The sequence below is a fragment of the Equus asinus genome, chromosome 19 (assembly GCF_041296235.1).
Source record: "Equus asinus isolate D_3611 breed Donkey chromosome 19, EquAss-T2T_v2, whole genome shotgun sequence".
Taxonomy (NCBI): Eukaryota; Metazoa; Chordata; class Mammalia; order Perissodactyla; family Equidae; genus Equus; species Equus asinus.
This window is the reverse complement of record NC_091808.1, coordinates 5,987,033-6,007,938: the sequence shown is the minus strand read 5'-3', so window position 1 is coordinate 6,007,938 and position 20,906 is coordinate 5,987,033. Positions and strand designations below refer to the sequence as shown.

The window sequence follows — 20,906 nt, the reverse complement described above, 5'->3', positions numbered from 1 at the left end:
ATCCATTCATCCATCCATCCATCCATCCAATATGTCTTAGTTGTTGTCCATGGCAATTCTGGGCACTGGGTACATCAGAGAAGAAGAACATAGAACTCAGCACACTCGTGCTATGGCCTGCAGTCCCTTCTAAGGTCCTGGGGTTCTTGCAAATGAGCTTGCCCTCCACCCCTCCACCCCTCCACCTGTCGACCATGCTGCTCTGAAGAATCCCTGGCAAATAGGCAGAGAAAACGCAACATGAAAAAAAAGGTACCAATTTTCCAAGCAGAAAAAACTGATTTCTGCAAATTATAAACCTGTGAGCTTAACTTCAACGGCAGTTAGAAGTCTAGAAAGACTTAGTAAAGGAGGGTTTTGTGGAAAGAGCTAGCGTGTGTCCCTAGTCACAGCCTCTGTGACTGACACCGTCAAGAGCCAGCCAAGACAGAGACACCTCTGTGGGTGCTGGCGAGCAGGTCCGTGGACAAGGTGAGACCCACTCGATGGTAATGCCAACCCGGAGAGAGAGCTGGTACCCGTGAGAAGACTCTGCTCTCAGTATCTACATCAGCAGTATTCTTAAAATTCTTTGTTTTTGATGTACTCTGAAGCCCATTTTGACAAGTTAAGGAAAACAAATTTGCAGTGAATGTTATAGACAAATTGCTATTTGTTTTTTTTTTGAGGAAGATTGGCCCTGAACTAACTAACATCCTTGCCCATTTTCCTCTACTTTATATGTGGGACGCCTGCCACACCATGGCTTGACGAGTGGTGTATAGGTCCCAACCGTGAACCCCAGGCCGCCAAAGCAGAACATGCAAACTTAACTGCTGCGCCACTGGGCCAGCCCCACAAATGGCTATTCTTGAAGTTTGAAAAGCTTATGCGAAAAGATTAGAAAAACATGAACATATTCCTATCGGTAAATGGACAAAAACCAATTAATCTGAGATGCCGTGATTTGAGCAAATAAGCAAAAAGTAAAACCAGTGATGACAATGACATGGAACTATCCAATCTTATGGCCGTATTGTGGCAGTGGGGTGGGCTGCTGCCAGAAGACGCCTGTGTGTTGGTGGGTAGGATGGGGGCGGGCAACATTGAGCTCCCCAAATAATGAAGGTGAGAATGGAAACTGCTTGCTCTTTCTGGATCAAAGGTTTGTACACTTTGACCCATGAGTTCTGCTGCTAGGAACCTAAGCTAAAGAAACAGAGATTTTCACAGTTACTGATGGATTGATTTGTATTTTGACACTGTCTCATTCCAGAAAGGATATATAAAGCAGCCTACATGGATGGACATGTATTCAAAGGCAAGATACCATCTATCTTCATTCTCTTAATGAAAATTAGCCTTACATTACACACACTGTCTTCTAGTATGAAATGTTTAAGGTTTCAGGGGGGTGTAACTTTTTTTAAAAACTAAAATTTTCAATGGTTATTTAATCAAGACAGAAATACAGAATGATACTAACCACAGATCATACTGAAGAGGGTTACCCTCATTTTGAAACATACTTGGACTGAGCAAGAGACCAGCGGATCAGCTGTCCAGAGGGCATAGGAAAGGATCTCTGTGAGTGTCCTGATTGACAGTAAGCTTGTCCCTCTGAGCAGCCCACTTGACCCCCTGTGGCCAGGCCCTGGCTTCCATGTTTACCAGGGGACACCACTTGGACCATCTGGTCACTCTCCAGCCTCTGTCCATCACAGCCTAAGATTCTGCCCACCCAGCCCGAGGCCCTGCCCTGGGCCCCTATGTCCCTGAGGCTCTCTGTCTCTTACATTCTCTGGGTTGGTTCAGTCAACCTTGAGGAACTGCCCAAAGGCAAGTTACCTGGTCATAAGTCTGCGGGGTGACAGCATGGATTACGCCTTAAGAAAACAGCACTCAACTGGGGGTGGGGGAGGGGTGTGCATGTGAACGCAGGAGATCTCAGACGTCTCTGAAACCTATGGGAAGAGGGCTCAGTGCTGGAGTTGAACAGAAGTAGAAAAGATGTCAGTATCCATGGGCAGGCAGCCCAGCACAGAGAAGGAAAAGAGTGCGGCTTTGGAGTCAACGGATCTGCCATCATCTCTGCTCTCTGGCCTTGGGCAAGTCACTTGCCCTGTTTCCACCTCCATGCAAAGGAAATAATCCGCGACTGCTGTGTGGGTCACCCTCTTGCTTTGCTGCTTAAGGAAAGGGGTGCACATTCACTGATCCCTTCTGCCTGGTTTGCCCCAAATTTGATTATTATTGGATGGGTGAAGTAGTAAAGGGGAGACTTTCCAAGGATTTAAAGGTGGTCCGTTTGAGCAGACCACAGAGAGAGGCATAAAGATAGATCGTAAAAATCACTGATATTTTGGAGGCTGGCCCAGTGGCGTTGTGGTGAAGTTTGCATGCTCCGCTTTGGCTGCCTGGGGTTTGCTAGTTTGGATCCTGGGTGTGGACCTACACACCACTCGTCAAGCCATGTTGTGGCGGTGTCCCACATAGAAGAACTAGAAGGATTTACAACTATGTGCTGGGGCTTTGGGGAGAAAAAAAGAAAAAGATTGGCAACAGATGTTAGCTCAGGGCCAATCTTCCTTAAAAAAAAAAAAAACCACAAAACATTGATATTTTTGCATAACAAAATTGTTGAAGAGCCAGCCTACATCCAAGTTTAAACATTAAAAAATAGCCTTTCTTGGGGCTGGCCCGGTGGCATAGTGGTTAAGTTTGTGCACTGTGCTTTGGTGGCCTGGGGTTCACAGGTTTGGATCCCAGGTGCAGACCTAGCACTGCTTATGAAGCCACGCTGTGGCAGTGTCCCACATAAAATAGAGGAAGACTGGCACAGATGTTAGCTCAGTGACAATCTTCCTTCACACACACACAAAATAAATAAGTAGCTTTCCTTATTAAAAGCACTCCATGCCAGTTTTAGAAAATACAGATAAAGAACCAGAAGAAAAATCTTATGGTTGTGGAAAGGAGTTTATAATCGGGTTCCTAGGAGCTTATTTCAATCTGGGCTGTGAGAGGTGGTAAAAGGCAGTGAAGGGATTTTATTTGTAACTGTGTATTTAACGTAATGTGGGCTTTTTTTGTTTTCCTCCTGGCTTCTTTGTAGCATATGAGATGGTTGACAGGAACCCCGATTGATTCTTCTCTGCCCAATAATGTGTTCATTGCGGTGGTATTTCCTGCACAGCTGGGCTTGCTTAACTGTGTAACTACAATAGCAAGATGAAGGAAACAGATTTTCCAATTGAATATTTTAATACATGACAGATTGGAAAAGGGCACAGTATCCTACATCACTGATTGATGACAAGACAAGTTTGAATATATGCAACAACACTGTCCCAACAGAGACCAGAGTCGAGTGGTTCACCCAATGGAAGGTCATACTCAGATGTCCACATGTGGAGATGAAGTGATCTCAAGACAGTGACACATTTAAAGTGACGTGAACTAGATATTGGTAGTGACTAGTGCCCCCTGGCCAGTCCTGTGGTTGACATGCTCTGATCCCAACCCACAGGACTTTTTAAAGATCTTCTCTTCCCACGTGACACTGCTTGATGATAATTTCATCTGAAAAGTCTCCATCGTGGGTCTGTCCTTTATTTTCATGGAGGCAAACGATCTCAAGAAAATTAGAATAAAAATAGCCAGCCTATTCTATGGGCTTCTCTGAACTACTTCTCATGGCTGTGTCTGGACCAAATTCAAACATCCGTAAGGAGCAAGCAGTGTGTTTTCAACCCTTACGCGAGGAGGTGTCTTTGTCACTGTGATTTGCATTCATATAGGGAGTCCGGCCAACTTGGAAGGAAAATTACTTTCTGATTGAATCATATAATTTCCAAACAAAGCTCTTTCATGAATCAAGAATATTAATTACGGTACCCAGAGTGAGCCCCAGTTCTTTTTTTTTTTCTTTGAGTTGTGTGTTAACAGAAACATTTGGGCATTCGATACAAGGTCAGCATAGATTTAAAAGCAGACATAGGCTTTGAAAATTTATTCATGCTGGAATTGAGAACATGGAATTAATTAGGTGTACGGAAGTTGGAAGGTAAAGGGTCATTGCCTCCGTTTTCTTCTTTAAAGCTCTTCCTTCTGCTGGGAGACCACACTTTGTGATTGTAGGCTATGCCTTCTTCATGGTGTGTGTTAATAAACTGAGTAGGTGAAAGCTACTCAGATATAAAAATATCTTTAATAGATGTTACAATAGATATCTCTAATAGATCTATATCAGATCTCTAATAGATCTCTAATAGATATCCATAACAGATGTAACAGCTGGCAAGGGATGTGTCTTGAATTTGCTTCTAGGTAACTTTAATCCTAGAGATGCCCGGGGATGTCCTCAGAGTCGCAGCATCACACCTGAACAGCTCGGTTCCCAGCCCCTCATGGCATCATGGTCTCACTTCTCTGTTGCTTTGAATCCTTTTCCTTTATTCATCAATATTATATTCCCCACTCCCAAGTTCCAAAGTGAAAGCGGATCGAGGCGACAGACCTGTGCCGAGTGCCTTTATCTGAGCAACTGGTAACAATTAGGATGTTTGTCCTGCCAGGCAGTGGGAGTCAGGCCCCAAGCAGAGCGGTGGGTTACCTTTGAGAAAGCGGGTGTCTCCTGTGTTGCTCTACTGGTCACCTCGGAGCAGGGTTCCTTTCTTGGTGGGGAAGCCATCTACACTACCACATATATATATATATATATATATATATATATATATCTTTTTTTAACACATTTCAAGAAGTATGATTTATTCGTGCTTGAATTTGTTCAGTGGGGATTTCTAAGCTCCTTTTTTTTTCCCCTAGTGAGGCGCTGTCCTGCCTGGTGTGGCAGGGGAATCTCTGTTGGAAGGTCTTGGTTTGTGATCTGGAGATTTCTAGAAGAGGGCGGGGCGATGCAGAGTGAAGCAAGGCAGTTGCAGCTCTGATAGCTCCCAGAAGGAACTAACAGGGCTGCACAAACTCTACCTGCAGGCAAAGAAAGCGTCGTGTCCAGGGAAGACGGCCACCGCCTGTCTTTTCCTTCTCTGCGGAGATGGCAGCCCCCACTCCCGCTGGCCTGGGGGGCGCCCCTGCTGGTGATTGCTAATGAGGACACCGTGCAGTAGAGAATATTGCTTTCATTTCTCTTGGTGCTTTACTGCCGCTGTGGAGACAGATAAATCTTGATTTACATGGAGTTAACGATGCAGTCTTATAATGTAATAACTATGAAGGAAAAAGAGAAGCATTCATTCAGCTCTGTGCTTGGGGTCTTCAATTGAAATTTTAGGCCATAGTCACAGGGATTCTGGTTGAATATTTGAGCAAGACACACCTAGTTTGAGATGAATCCAGTGACATACTACATTGAAAGGTGGAAATGAGAGACCAGTGTGATCCCAACCGACACGTGTGTGGTTAATTTTCCTGGTCTTCCCAAGGGGATGACAGGGAGACTGTAGGTGAAGGCAGAGTCCTGAGCTTCATTATCAGAGAGGGAGGGCTCGTCTCTCTCGGCCCTGAGTTTCTCCCAACTCATAACTGTCATTCCAGTGGGGGCGCTGGGTAGCCCTGGAGCCAAGCTGTGCATTGCGGGGCCTTGTTGATGTCGGGCTGCTTTGAGTTTTCGCTGAGAAGAATGCCTTTTGCAAATCCAAATGTGACTATTTCACATTGCGTGCTCCTCTGACGTTAGTGAGGAATGGTTGTGGTGGTTATTTGTTAACCGTGCTGGCAGCTGTTACGTTCCATGCTGTGTCCCACCAGAATTTGTATGTGGAAGTCCTAACTCCCCGGTATCTCAGGATGCGACTGTATTTGGAGACAGGGTCTTTAAAGAGGTCATTAAGTTAAAATGAGGTCACTAGGATGGGCCCTCATCCAGCGTGACCGGGGCCCTTATAAGAGGAGCAGAGGAGGTTAGGACATAGACACACACAGAGGCACGATCATGTGAGGCCCGGGGAGAACACAGCCACCTACAAGCTGAGGGGGGAGACCTCAGAAGAAACGGACTGTGCCCACACCTTGATCTCAGACTTCCATCCTCCAGAACTGAGAAGCTACCTTTCTGCTGTTTCGGCCCCCGATCTGTGGCCCTCTGTTATGGCAACCCCAGCACACGAACCCAGCGATGGTTTCCAATGTGATTATCAACTTTAAAATGTTCATCTTGATACTCAAGGTCATTAAAACCTTGGTAGCCCATAAATGTTTATGGAATTTTCCTTTGCACTTTTCTTTACCCCTTTCGTAAATCATTTTGGCTTGTGTGCACACACCTTTTGCTGTTAGCAAAATGTCTCCCCCTTTCTAGAAATGACGAGGTTCTGCTTTGGAAATAACGCTGCCGATGTTACCCTCGGAGGGACTGAGCTGACAAACCTGGAGAAGCTCTGATGTCTTCTGAGAAAGGCGCATTCTTTCTAATGCGCAGACCTTTGCACTGATCTCGTTAGATGTGGATGTGCCTGACAGTAAGCATTTATGGCTTTATAGGGGAGTATTTCCGCGTTAGGGAAGGGAAGCCTGCAATTGACAGACTTCCCTGCTGCCTTTCAGGGTTGAGGTCAAGGGCCTGAGAGGAGGGGGAGGTGAGAGGGCAGTGGGGAGCAGGGGAGCCAGGAGAGGAGAGGAGAGAGCCAGCATGGGGGCGGGGTTCCTGGAGGAGGTGGGCTCAGCAGCTAGACTGGGCAGTGGATTTGGCGATTCTGTTGACTTTCCAGCGAGGGCTGTCCTGCAGGCTTGGGTGGAGACAGAAGCAGCTTGAAGCCAGTGCAGGGGAGGGAGGCGAGGGTTTTGCTCAGCCTTTCTAGGAACTCTAGAGGGAAAGCAGGGAGAGGGCTGAGTCTTGAGGGTGGACTTTGGGGATAATCCTAATCTCAAGGCCAGTACCTTGTCCTTTGAGATTCAAATGAATCAACACCTGATTTACCCCAATCAGCCTTGACCACCCAGCACGGGTCCCTTGGAATTCTGGGTGGGGGGTGGGACAGGGAGCCTTCTGTGTGTGTCTTTGTTGTTTGACCATTTCTGCCTACCTGCTCCCTAGTCTTTACCACTTTGCTCTCCTCCTCCCCTGTCCCCCAGGCAGAGTGAGATGAAGTGCCCGGACTTATTTTTGCAAAGCCCTTCGTTGTCTTCTCGTCTTCACCCTGACTTCCACCCCAGCCCTCTGTGCACATGCAGACACCTGCGCTCTCCCTAGGGGACGGCCACGTGCGGGGTCAGCCACATCCCTTGGTGTGGTTCCTGCTTTTCTGAGAGTCATGGGTGGGGACTGCATGTGGATTGCTGGGCTCCAGTCCAGCTGCACCCTGTCCTAAAAGATCCAGTGCACCTTTTCAGCCTCTCCGTGACTCACTTTCCAAATCTGTAAGCTAGGGATAAGGATGGTGCTTACCTCCTAGGGGCACTGGGGGAATGGAAGGGAGTAACTGCATTAACCTCTGTGAAGTGCCTCCCGCTGAGTGACCCCCAAGCCTTGGTCACTGTTGGGAAGGGATGCCCAGGGCTGGTCTGGCAGAGCCTTGAGGCCCAGTGAGGGGAGGCCTGGGCTGCAGACGGAGGGTCATGGGGAGCAGGCTCGTGGGGAGTCTTGGCAGAAGTGCTGGGTTGGGGGCAGACCCGCCCACCCTCCTGATGGCCTGGAGTCTTTTAAGCCTGGGGTCAACCTCTCCAGTAGGTGTAGCCCCACACAGCTTGGCTTTTTGGGTCCTGGGAGTCTTCAGTCAATGTAAAATACCTTCTTATATCTTGTCTGTAAGCAAATGGTTAACCTGAAAGTGTGCTGCATGCACAGCTTACAAAGAATGGCCACACCACTGCTGTCCGTTCTTTATCACGAGTGGGGCCTATCGGTGGCCAGGCAGCCCAGGCAGAAGGGTGGTGCCAGCAGGCGAGAGGCCTCATGTTTATCCCCTTGCCTGTGTGTTTCATGACACCCTGTGAATGCTGGAAGGTTCCTGAGGAGTAGTGGTAGGCAACAGTGGGGAGTCCCATAGCTTGCCTTCCTGGATGCCCGTCTCAAGTGTTAGACTTTCCTGGGCATGAACTCTTAATTCCCTAAAGCAGTCTTCCTGAGAAGAAGTCCTTCTGCATGAACATTCTGTTACCTAGTGGCACCTTTTTCATGACCAGAAATTTCTTGCGACAGCTATGGCTTCTCTGGAAATCCTTCGACGTTCGGGGTACAGTGGGGCCGTATTTGCACACAGGGGTGCAGAGCAGCCCTCTGTGGGTGACTTCTCAGACCGTGAGGCCCTGCACAGGGTCCACTGTAGCTCCTGATGGCTTCCCTGAGTGTGCCACTGGAAAAATGGCAGCCATCACTTTGAGAACTTCTAAAGTACCACATGCCAAGGGCCGGTAGATCCTTGCCTTCACTCTGGGTGCAGGTCACTTCCTTGAAGTAGTTCTAAGTTATTTCAAGTGTTCTGTTTCTTCATGGGTATTCTGAGCACCTGGAGCAATAGCCTGCATTTCTTTATATCTCAGTAAAGGCCCTGTGCTCTGGGGGTAGCCCTTGCAGGCTGAGTCCTGGTCAACCTGCTGACCACCCCTCTCCTGGGACGGCTGAGGATTCTTGGGCAAGTCTGCATCTGCCTTCTTTTGCACAGTGGGTGTGGCCTAGACCGAGGGGTCAGCCAGTAAGGAGCAGGCCCACTAGGGGATCCCTCCATCGAGGGCTTTCTTGAGGGCCCCAAACCTCCTCTCCTCTGACCAGCACCCTGTTCCCTGAAATGAAGCAACTGCCACAGGGCAGGCTCTCCCAGCAGTCTTGTGCCCCTCCTTCTCCTCCCCCTGGTGTTTTCTTGTGTTCCACTGAGGGAGGGGCATACGCTCTCTGGAAGTGGCCACCCAAGGTCAGCTGCAGCTGAGGATTTTTGTGGCCAGGGGAAGAAATGAATCACCCTCTCCTCTGTGTCTTTCCCTAACCGCTGGAGACTTCATAGATAAACTTGCGGGGGGTGGGGGGCCTCTGTGTGGCGTAGCAGTGTAAACAGGAGCATGGGGGCGGGGTTGGTGCAAGTCAGCTGACCTCTGCTGGTATTTGTACCACGATGAAGGCACTAGTGCTCCCTCCAGAATTGATCTTGGGTCAGCCACCAGGATTGATGAAGTTAACCATCAGGCAGAACACTGATAAGGGCTGGGGTTTAGAGATAAAGTTGCTGGCCCTGTGTCAAGGACCCTGGTCTTCTAGGGGGAGGCGGTTATGTAAATGGCAAGTGTCTGGTCAGAGCAGGGTGATTGATACTGACAAGGGGTGAGCCCAGGTGTGCACAGGTAAGGGAGGGGGTCTCCTGAGCCCAGGCCCTAGAGATGAGTAGGATTTAGCTGATCCTTCTGGCCCCAGAATGGTGAGACTGGGAATGGCATGATCAAGACCAGAAGGGAGTTTGATGTGTCGCAATGAAGCTTGGGATACAGCAGATGACACACTTGTTCTAAGCACTTGGGCAAATACTTCCTCTGCATCATTGCATGTGATCGTCACATCTGCCTAGTTAGTATTGCCTTACTGTGGAAGGGAAGCCACACGCAGAGACTCACAGTTGCTTTCCTGAAGTCTCACCGGGGTTTGCATCATCCTGGTCACCTGTGCAGCAGGGGCAGCTGGGGGCTGTCCGGGCCTGGAATGCCAGTTAAGGAGGGGGCATTTTATTCTGTAGGTGATGGGGAGTCTCGGAGCTGAACTGTGCCCTGAAATCCTGATTACAGCAGCAAGGATGGTTTCCTGAGAGTGGGCTAAGACTGGGAGTGGGGCAACTGGGATCCACTTGCTCTGGGATCCAGGGAGCGATGAAGAGGATGGGAAATAAAGGGAGGAGGGAGAGTGGACTCTTGAGGAGTGTGGACAAGGGGGGTAGAGGGCCGGAGGGCATGCAGATGGAGGAGAATCTTTTGTTGAGGGCTGCTGGGAGGAGAGGCTTTTGTTTCTGTTTTTTTATTAAATGGGAGATAATTGAGTGTTTCCTGTGGTAGCAGGAGAGGAGATGATGGTGATTGATGGTACAGGGTCCATTTGCCAACCCTGACCAGGAGAGATGGGTGTGGTCCGGAGGCTGAGAGTGAGGCAGCTCTGAAGGCGTGGCTTGAGGTCGTCCTCAGAAGGCCTGGTGCCGCCATCTTTTCAGGGAAGTCAGCAAGCTTGGGTAGTTGGAATGGGAAAGTGGGGGCACAGGGCTGCAGTGAGGGCCTGCAGGCTGCCGGCGCCCAGCCCCGCAGTTGTGTGAGCATCTGCAGTGGGTCTCCGAGATGGAGCCTTGGTGCCCCCATCACTTGAGCTTGCACAAGAATTTCCTAGACATGTGCGGGCTTGGGGTGGGGGCTGAGTTCTCAGCTGATGCTGAGGCTGCTGGTCCCTGGACACATTTTGAGGAGGACTGGTCCAGTCGGCTGGAGTTTGGATGGACCTGCTACTGAAGGAACCAAGTGGGTTCACCTCCAGGCAAAGCTAAAATCAGACTCCCGACCAGAAGTAGTTGGCTCACAAAGTAGAACTTATTTGCAGCAAATAGGGGGCCACGTGGAATCATTGCCAAAGTCGTGGGGTACCCAAACAAAGGGAAGCAGGAGCCTTTTATTTCTGATGGGGAATGAATATTCAAAAGGGAGAGGTGGGCATTCGCTTGTGCAGGCTCAGCTGGAGAACTTGCTTCTGCCTACACTGCAGGTGTTGGTAATAAGGCCTAAGCTCCTCCCAGAGAGGAGCTCTTAGCATTACAAATGAGGCAAAGGTCAGGGGCGTTGTTCTTGTGGTGGGGCTTGGTCTGGTTCAGGGAGGTTGGTGACTGCAGCTCTTAAACAGTTTAATGCTTCAGAACCCAACTTTGAGTTCCTTGGGGCAATCAGTGGTGACAGACCCACCTTTGGGGCGAGCCCACGCAGGGTCTTAGAGGCGTCGGGGGCAGGCAGAGTGGTGGCTGGAGTGGACAGCCTGGATGTCCTTCAGCCTTTGCTGGCTAGAGAAGGATGAGAAGGAGTGGGAAGGAAAAGATGCCTAAAATGAGCCTCCCAACAGCTGTGGGGGAAGTTCTGGAAAGAAAGGACAGCCAGCATGGAAGGTTGTGGGCAGAGAATGGGCTGTGGGAGGCCAAGATCCTAGGTGGCATTAGTTCCGGGTAAGTCAAAGGCGTGGCCGTGGGAGGAGGCCCTGGGAAGGCAGTGAAGGAAAACACCACTGGCTGGAGGAGGGGGGTGTGGCCTGTTCTCCACCCGGACACCGAACTCCTCCAGTCTCCTCCTTTGGGTTGGAGTGACAGAAGGGACCCAGGAGGATGGCGTGTGAATCCTAGCTTTGTGTATCCACTCGCCGCCAAGCCAACTAGTAATGACTTCGACGGTGAGAGGACTTTGCAGTCAGAAGCTTTCCAGGCTGCCTTTGATCCACCCACAGGAGTGCCCAGAACTGCGTAGCTTAAGTACCATTAACCTCCTTTTCCAAATTTGGAAGGTTTTGTGTTAGGACGTAACCAACCAGATCACCGTCTTCAGCAACCCCCCTGGGGACAGAGATGGCATTGGAGGGGAGAATCAGTAAAGATTTGAGTACTGTAAATTATTTGGCCTTGGCAGTTTTATTTATCATCCCTCCGCTTGGTCATTTCCCCACTTCCTTTGTGGAAGATTCTGGAGTTGGTGGTGATTTTTTAAAGGAGGCAAGCATAGTGCAACATCATAAGTAGGTGAGGCAGCTCAGTAGCTGCCCGAGTCCAGATGAACTCTGCATCCCCCACCCCAGCATCTTTCCTGCTATAGGAACACCTTTGCCCTGCTCTTTGCTCGCTGGTTGCTGATGGCTGGTGCATGGCCAGAAGATGTGAAGACACAAACATTTCTTTCCATTTTACTGTGTCAGAACCGGTCCCCATGACCCACTTCTCTTCCTTCCCCAGAGCTGTAATGCAAATTGTAACTACCAAGGGGGACGGCTGCTGCCACAAGCCTCCATGGTGTGTTTATCCTCCCTGCCTGAGGAACGCCGAGCTGGTGGCACGTTGGCTCATAAAGGCAGGAGGGTGGTCACGTGTCTCCCACTGCTGATGGGGGTGGTGTGTTTGGGCTTTGAACAGGCGTCTTAGTCATGTTTTCGACATTTAGAGAAAAATATATCAAACCTTCAAGTCCCCTGGGCACAGTTAGAAGATTTCCAGATATCTCGGCAGCCAGTTCCCGAACTGAATGCAGAAGTGATAACCCTGTTAAAGTAGGCTTTTCTTGTGCGGGTCACTGGCTCTAAAGACAAGCTCTGTAAACACCCAGATGTTGTCAGTATGTTTAGGTGGCTGTGCTGTGACGGGGCATGCTGGGAGGCTGTTAGGAGGGTCTGTGTCAGATCCTTCCCTGTGTTTTAATGGTGACGTCTGCAGGAGGACGGCTGTGCAGATGTGGTTATTGGAAGAATCGCTTCCTGTGGATCCTGCAGAGGAAAGTGTTACTAGATAGGCCCAGCCCCAAGTGCCCTCGAGGACTGGGGAGAGTAGGTCCTCGGTAGGCATGTCTTGGGTTTTCTCCATAAAGATTCCAGAGCTTCGCTGCAGCTGTCTGAGGAACAGGTGCAGAGTGTGTGCTGCCCTTGAGTAAATCCTTCTGATTCCTCTGCTTAATCTCTGCAGAGAGCAGAAGACTAGATGGAAGAAACGGGGAGCCTCCACGGTGGGGGGAGCCTCCTTGCGGGGAGCTCTGGCTGTACCAGCCTCCAGCCCCTCTAGAGTGATGGGAAACCGGAGCTGCCTTGCTTGTCACACCAAGTCGTGTTTGCATTTGTTTCCCCAAAGCGGGGTCAATAGATTTGGTTTCAATTTTATCTTAGGTCTCCTCTGCCTGACGCTTAGCATGAAAGACCACCAAGAAATTTCTGATAGTTTCCTTTGTTTGGGAATGAGAATCTACTCACACTGACACTTCTTGATACATCTTAAAATCAAGACTTCTTCTCATTGGCCTCCTTCAGTGCATCTGAAGTTTCAGCTTGGTGTTAGATGCTTTCTGTTGGCTCACTGGACCCGACTGTGGGGGAAAGAGCTCCAGGCTGGGGGTTGGGTCAAGGTCTCTTTCAGCCCTAGTTTGCTGAAGTTTCAACAGCTGTTCCTGTTCGCAGAGGATGGAGTGATGTCACCCTGACCTAGTGCAGGAGAACAAGGAGGGGACAGTTTGATAAGGCAGCTCCAGCCCTGGGTCCACTGGCCCGTCCAGTCCTGCCTGCGCACAGGTCCCTGTAGGTTCTCATGGTGGAGCTCCCTGGAAGGCAAGCCAGTGAGCTTGGCTGAGGTCACACGTGCTCTCCGGTGCTCGTGTCCAGACCTGGCCAGCGCTGTTTCTATCTGTCTCCCCGCAGGGGGCCCATGGGTCAGAGCCTTCACTCACTTTGCTTAGGATATTTTTTAATTAAAGCTAATACAGCGTTGCTTCAGATTTCAAATAATGCTGACAAAACTTCAGTATTTCCCTTTCTAGCATTTTAATCACATCCATGATACTTATTCATCTAAACTAATTGTAAGCAATGACATAGGTCCATCACAGAATGAGGACCGATGGTGGCCTCATCTATAACTATTGCTCTTCTTCCTCTTTGGGGCAGGATTACTGGAAAGAATCACTTCTCTCTTTATGGAGAGACTTTCTGGAGCTTTTCATTAAGATATTCAGAGGCAGGAATTCGAGGAATGGTTGCATTAATAAACGGTGCAATGACAAGTTGGGAAAATGTAGAAGCCACTTATCCCATTTCCACACGAGAGTCCTGCCTGGCTCTTTGGAGGAGTGGCTCTTCACTGGTGCCATTTTGTCCCCAGGAGACATGTGGCAATATTTGCACTCACTTTTGGTTGTCATGACTAGGAGGTGAGGTGCCACTGGCATCTAGTGGCCGGAGGCCAGGGATGCTGCTGAGCTTCCCACAATGCCCAGGACCGCCCCCCAACAAAGAATGATCCAGCCCAGAATGTCCGTGGTGCTGAGGTTGAGACACCCTGCTCTGGATGAAGGCCAAATACCACCTCCCTAATTGAAGCCTTTTTTTGAGTGTTTCAGCTGGAAATCATCATTTTCTGCCTTCCCCTTACCTGCCTTTTTCTTAAACATGTAACACCTTCTTCTGGGTGTGGCTATTTATGACACTGTCCATCCCTACCTTCCCCCCACAGCTCCCGCATCACTGAGCAGGGTGCTCTGGGCATGGTTGACAAGCTCACCCTGCCGTCTACCTGCTGGATGACAGAAGAGCACAGGTGGGCCTCTTGCTGAAATCTTGGAGGTCCACCGAGTGTCGAGGTCAACACTCCTGATTTGCATGGCAGAGAAAACCCCCTGCAAGTCAAATTTGAGCACCCATACTGCTGCCCCACACAGGTGTGTTTGCGGACCGTCAGCATCTTGTGCTTTTCTGTCATTGAGGAATCCGTGGGAAGGCTGCCCAGAGAAACCTTTTGCTGGTGGGATACTGAGCTGGACTCCTGGTGCCACTAGGGTGGGTCTCCCACTCCTCTGCCCTGCCCCCACCCCCCTGCAGAGGCACCCAGCTCCCTGGCCTCCTCCAAAACTGCCTGATTCTCAGACCTGAAGATGCCTTTGGACAGGAACTGAAGAAACCCCTTCTTCTAAGGTCAAACCAAATTCGGTTTTGATAAGTAGTCCCTGGCCTGTTATTCTCACTCTCCATCTAGGTCTAGAGTATGCTAGAGATGCCCATGGAGGTCACACTACAGGGTTCCCTTGTTGAAACTGGGAAGCGTGTGGAGCACAGGGGTGGCCTTACGGTGTCTGTGTGTCGTCCCATGATCCCATGGTTTGGTTGGTGGTCCTTAAGGAAACACACACACACAGGCAGGATGTAGGTGCTCAGAGGACCTCCCGTGGTCTTTCTTCCTGCTGATCAGAATGTCCTTGCCCCAGGGACCAAGCACACTCCTCCTCCTGTGACTGGAGGACCAGGGTGAAGTCCTCATCTCTCTTGCAGTTCCACTTTTAGCCATTGGCTTATAAAATGAGAAAAATGGTCTTCGAATGAGTTCAGCCCGGGCAGGGTTGATTGCAGAGTCATCAGTCTGCAGAAGCTGGATGTCATGGAAGATCTAAGATCAGAAACCAGTTCTCCTGTGATGATCTTACTACAGTCTCATGCCAGAGGTAAAACATGATATTGTTAGTAAAACATAAATGTCTTTCTTTTTGCTTCTTATATGTATCTGCCAGTCAACCTGCTGCCGGAAAATAGCCTTTCCAGTGTCCCATGAATGGGAGGAGGGCTTTGTTGCTGACTGCTGAGGCGGACATGCAGAGGCCAGAGCAAAGTCAGTGGCTGGCCAGTTTCTGTGGCCTGCAGACGTGGTTCTGCTAAGATACTGTAAACCTGATTACCAGCGGGCAAGTCCTGTTCTTTGGGAAGTCAGCTTGTGTAGTAGCTGTCTTTGCTAACTACCAGAGATTTCCTTTAAATAAGGTTTATCAGCTCTAGTAACACTTGTAAAATAATATTCTCATGGAGGAGGTTTAAGTGATAGGCAACTAGAAACGGACCAAGACAGGGAATCGTGGGAGGGTGGCCGAAGGATCTCATAAACTTGGAACTGGGAGAGCGAAGCCATCTGCTGAGGGTGATGAATGGGGGCACAGGTAGGGCTGTCCCCCTTTCCTGGACGCCCCCCTGCCTTCCTTCCCTCTCCGGCATTGGCATCTCTGCACCGCTGAGGCTGTGCTTGCTGCCTGCTGTTTGGTTTTGATGTAGCTGGGAGATCTGCAGACTTTGTTTTTTTTTTTTTTTTTTAAGCCAAAATGGTGATAGACTCGAAGGCATGGAAAAATTCAGGAAGGGATTGTCCAGAGGGATCATCAGTCTGACAAGCAACAGGAATAGAAGCATAATGCCACCTGAACATATAGAGTATGATGATGTTTATTTTTAAAAGGCAGGCCTGGCTGTGTGAAAGGGGATTTAGATGTTGGAGTGACAGGTTGTGGCTGAGCCCCTGCTTCTTTGCATCGGAAGAGCCCATGTTTGCAGGGGGGTGGGGAGAGCTAACTCGCCCAGGTTTTTCCACCTAGACAGTCAGGCGTAATGTGCTGTCATTCGGAACGGTGTGGAAAGTAAGTGCTTCCTTGTGAGGCAGGAAAGCACTAAAAGATAGTGAATGTACCAGGCTGTGGCTAAGAGGTTCCCTCCTTTAGTGTCATCTAAGATTCAGTGTCATCTAAGGTGGATCAAATGGAATCTTCTACTCTGCAGCCTGTATCCTTCTACGGCAAAGTGCAAAACGTGGGCTGGATTTAAGGAACCCTGCAACAATGGGAAGGCACTAACAGCTCACTATTGGAGCTCTCAAGGAATGCTATTTTATTTTTTTACCTTGGGCTCTATGAATGCCTCAGATAACAAGATGTATTTATATATCTTGATTATGGGCCAACTAACTTCATATTAAAGTTCATCTCACTATTTGAAAGTCGCCATGGTCTCAGATAGTGAGAATGGACCCCAGGCTAAGTCAGGAACCGTGGGCTCTGGTCCCACCATTGCCCCTAGCAGAGATCCCTGCCTCTCTGCTTACAAGCCCGGTTGACCTTCAAGTCTTTGTGGCTGCAGCTGTAAAATTTTAGACTTCTGCCGAATCTTAGTGGTGCTCAGCCCTTAGACACACAGTGCTGGGCTCTGCATTGCTATCCATCCTTTTATTCCCTGTCTTTTCATGCTAAGTCACTTAGCCTTGAAAACTGCAGCGTTTTTCACACATGTGTGAATTTGAGGACAGAGACCCTGCCCTCTCACTGTGTAGTGTTGCTGTAGGTGTCCACTGTATTTGATGAACAAATAAAAAAGTCAGTAAATGAAAACTTGCTAAGATGTTGAGATATTTGTGTTCAGTTCATGTCAAATCCAATAATAGTCACGTTTCTCTCTCTCTTCGTTGCCAACAAAGCAAATGCTGATGCTTACTAAGACAAAAGAAATGACATTATAGCACAGGAATGGGCACAGGCAGTGTCACCCCACGACCCCAGGGTCAGCTCTCAGCGATGAGCTGTGTAGCCTTGGGGAAAGCACCTACCCTCTCTGAGCCTCTGCATCTCCCTATCCTGGTGGGCTCTAGAAACCTCATTCTGATGGATGATTACTGCCCGTCTTCTTCTCTAGCAGTTGGTGGGTCTTAGCTCTTATTCAAGAGGGCTTTTTATTGAAACTCAAAAGGTGAGACTGATCTGTCCTGGAGTTCCCCACCTTTGCAGTGAGGCCATGTTCCAGGCACGGGTCTTGAACCCTTGAGTGCCATGAACAGGTGGACGGAGCTTGTCACCCTATGATGGTGGCAGTCATGTTGTCCAGGTAGAGCCACTGAACATGGTCTCATGTGTTTTAAAGTATTTCTTTCAATAGACTTTATTTCTTAGAGCAGTTTTAGGTTCACAGCAATATTGAACAGAAAGTACAAAGAACTCCCATTTACCCCCCCGTCTCCACACATGCAGATTCTCCCCCAGCAACATCCCCATCAGAGTGCTACGTTTGTTAGAACTGATGACCCCACACTGACACATCATTATCCCCCAAAGCCGTACAGTTTACATCAGAGTTCACTGTTGGTGTTGGACATTCCTTGGGTTTGGACAAACGTATAATGACCTGTATCCATCCTTATGGTATCATACAGAGTATTTTCCCTTCCTTAAAATTCCTCTATGTTCTAATGTATCTTTTTAAAAGTAAAACAGAATCAACTAGCAGCCTTTCTGATTTATCTCATTAAAGCTGGATACTTAATTTCACTCTGAGATAGGATCCAGCTGTCCCAGGCTATAACCTCCTTCATAAGAGACCTCATGATTCATCTTTATAACCTTTTCAGTGCCATGAACACAATAGGTGCCCCATAATTACTTGTTAGAACATTAAAGAAGGGGAGACCAGCACTTGCTACAGCCGTCGAATCCCAGAGTCACACCCGGCCACCAGCACTTTCCGCAGAAACAGCCTCCCGAGGAGTCTTTGGCATTCCCAGGCCCAGAGAAGACTGTGTAAGAAGCATCTGAGTTGATTACTGGACAGTGTATTTATGATATTTTTCTTCTGAAACGTAAACCAGCAAACTGAAACATCTGTGTTCAGGACATCAGGAAGAACTGATATGTGGATCAACTATGTGTGTGTATGGTGCTGCATCAGATAATATCAAGAACCAGTATCTATAAGAGCGAGGAGGGGGAATCGGATGGAAGAGAACATCACATATTAACGGTGAATATTTAGCGCCTACACAGAATGCATGGCACAGAGTGTCTCAGCTAATTTAGTCCTCACAGGAAGGCTTGGGGTCTGGGTACTGCTCTCTTCATCCCCGCTTTACAGGTGTAAGCACTGAGGTGTCTGGGTGTCTGAGAAGTGCACACGCCCGCCTCGGACTGGCCAGTCGTCTTTCTCCTGCCTGCTATCCTGGGTCGCAAGTGCTGTCTGTCAGGAGCCTTGCCCCACACATTTGGAAGATACTCCTAAAATGTTATCTTAGGGGTGAAACTACATGGTCCTTCACTTGGAGAGCAGTGGTGTGCACAGCCCCTGCCATCGCGGGGAAGTTGCTATCCTCGACGTTTCTTCTCTTCCCCAGGGGTGTGAAGTTAGCGGGTAACACTGCTTAAGGTATCTTTCTTCTTTAACAAGTTGTTTGAGTCGCCTCTTCAAAGCGCCATGGTTAGGAGAGATGCTTCATATAAACCCGGAGTAGGTGAGAGATGTCCCTTTATGTTTTCGCAAGCCAAGCTAGGGAGTGTTGGTGTAGGGTTAGGGTTGAGGCAGGGAGCCAGGCCCGCCCGGAGGCTCCGGTCCGGCGCCGGCGATCCACTCCGGCGCTTCGGCCTGCCCGCCGGGCCGCGCTCCCGCCGCTGCCGCCGCCGCCGCCGCCGCCGCGCTCCCGGGACTCGGCGGCCGGGCTGGGCGCGCGGCCCGCGGTCCCTGCATGTCGGCCCCCGCCCGGCGCGCGTTTCCATTTTAAACAGCCGCCCGCCCGGTGCAGCTGCCCGCGCGTCCCGGGCCCAGGGAGGGGTGGAGGCTGCAGGGCCGGCGAACTGTGCGAAGAAGGCCCGGGGATGCGAGCGGGCTCCGCGCCGTAGACAATGAAGCCGCGGGCGCCGCCGCCCGCCCCGGGCCCTGCGCGCCGCGGCCGCACCTGCCGGCGAGACCGTCCCCGCGCTTGACCGCCCGCCGCTCCGCCCACCGGCCCATGGCTCGGCGCCCCGGGCCGGGACCCCCGCACTCGGGCCGCGCGGCGCACGGGCGGGCGGGCCCCAGGGGCGCCGTCCTTGCAGCCTGAGCGCGGTTCTCGCGGCGAGCGGGGGGCGTGGGCCCTCTCCTGGCGCGCCCGCTCTCCCCGCCTCGCCGGGCGACCGCCCCGACCGCGCGGCCCCAGCTGGATGCGGTGGGGCCCCGGCGGGCGGCGCGGCGGCCGCGGCCCCGGACGACATGTACCTGCTGGACGGCAGCGGGGAGCCCGCGTCTCCGCCGGCGGACGCGATGCCGCGCGGGACGCCCCCCAGGAAGACAGTCTACCGCATCTCCGTGACCATGGTCAGGAAGGAGCAGCTGACCGCGCCGGGCCTCGGCGGCCCCGACTCGCGCCCGGCTCGGAGACCCCGGCCTGCGCGCTCCCCAGACGCGCCCGGGCGGCTCGTGGAGGAGGCCGAGGAGGCGGCGGGCGCTGAGGACCCGGAGGGCTGCCGGCCGCGCGCCTGGGACTTCCGCACCTTCCGCACCCGGAGCACCGGGCAGCTGGAGCTCGGGCGGCTCCGGCCGTGCGCACGCGGCCACGGACCTGCGGACCTAGCCGGTAGCCCCCTAGCCATGGAGGAGGGGCCCGGCTCGCCTGCGCCCTGTAGCCCCGACGTGGAGGGAGCCCGGGCCGCGCCCCTGCGGCGGAGTCTCAGCTTCAGGCACTGGAGCGGGCCCGAGGCGCCGCAGGGCCGGGCCCTCGGCCGCAGGAGGCGCCACAGCAGCTCCGGGAGCCTGGCCTGGGCGCCATGCGAAGAGGTTGCGGCCGGCGAGACTGCAGCCGCCCCCGGGGCCACCCTGGAGCCCGCGGCCGCTGCGCAGCCCTCTTCAGAGAAGCGCAACACCTTGGACGTGGGTGAGGTGCTCAGCAAGAATGATGCGCTCTCGGACCTGGAGCGCTGGGAGCGCAGCAAGAGCAAGAACCGCACACTGGACAACAGCGACCTGCAGCGGCTGGAGCGCGCGCGGGCCGCGGCCGCTGGCCCCGGCGCGGCCTCGGAGCACCGGCTGCTGCGCTTTTTCAGTGGCATCTTCGCGCGCAGGGATGGCGCGCCCGGCGGCGGCCCTTCCCTCCGGAGCGGCGCCGGGTCGCGGCCGCGCGGCTACTTCAGCAGCCTGCGGCGGGCCCCGGCCGACGCGCACTCGTCCAGCGCCGAGAGCATCGACGGGTCCCCGCGCAGAGGTGGGCAGCGCGGCCGGGGAGGGGAGGGAAGGGGGGTGCTGCGGGGGCTCCGCTACGGGCCTGCTCGGGAGAGCACGCTGGAACTTGGAGGCAGCTAGGATACTTGTCCCCGCAAGTCACCAGCCGGCGAGCGGCCACGCCGGATGTGGACTCGGGTACTGCGATTTTTTCCCCCAGTAAGACTGCGGCGGTCTGTAAGTTCTTGACCGCCCCTGCTTCTAGCTGTGTTTGGTGGCACCTTTGTGGGTCTGCCTTCTCAGCCACGGTGAGGCTGTCTGCGGAGAGAGCACCTTGCCCAGTGGCGCCTCTCTCCCGCAGGCTCTGGCGCTGCCTTCTCCACGAGCCGGCCCTGAGCTCCCTGCACGCTTGCTGGCCGTGATACCTGTGGGCTGCCGCAGGGAGCCCGGCCTTGGCCCATGAAGGTGCCGCCCAGGTGGTGCAGCTTGGCCGGGAGCAGCAGCTTTCCTCTTAATTTCTTCCTTC

The 20,906-nt window shown here is 51.8% G+C and overlaps 1 protein-coding gene across 12 annotated transcripts in view; it reads left to right on the top strand.

The window, feature by feature from the left end:
* The window catches only part of AGAP1 (ArfGAP with GTPase domain, ankyrin repeat and PH domain 1), a 559,975-nt gene that overhangs the window by 137,828 nt on the left and 401,241 nt on the right, over nt 1-20,906 (top strand). For 7 of the 12 annotated variants that reach the window (XM_070489339.1, XM_070489337.1, XM_044751547.2 and 4 more), the window contains exon 1: nt 19,301-20,423. The exons of the other annotated variants lie outside the window; for them this stretch is intronic. In XM_070489339.1, the coding sequence (XP_070345440.1) occupies nt 19,436-20,423 (988 nt within the window). In that variant the 5' untranslated portion in view covers nt 19,301-19,435. Of the gene's footprint in view, nt 1-19,300; nt 20,424-20,906 lie in introns of those variants that run through there. 12 annotated transcript variants of the gene reach the window in all.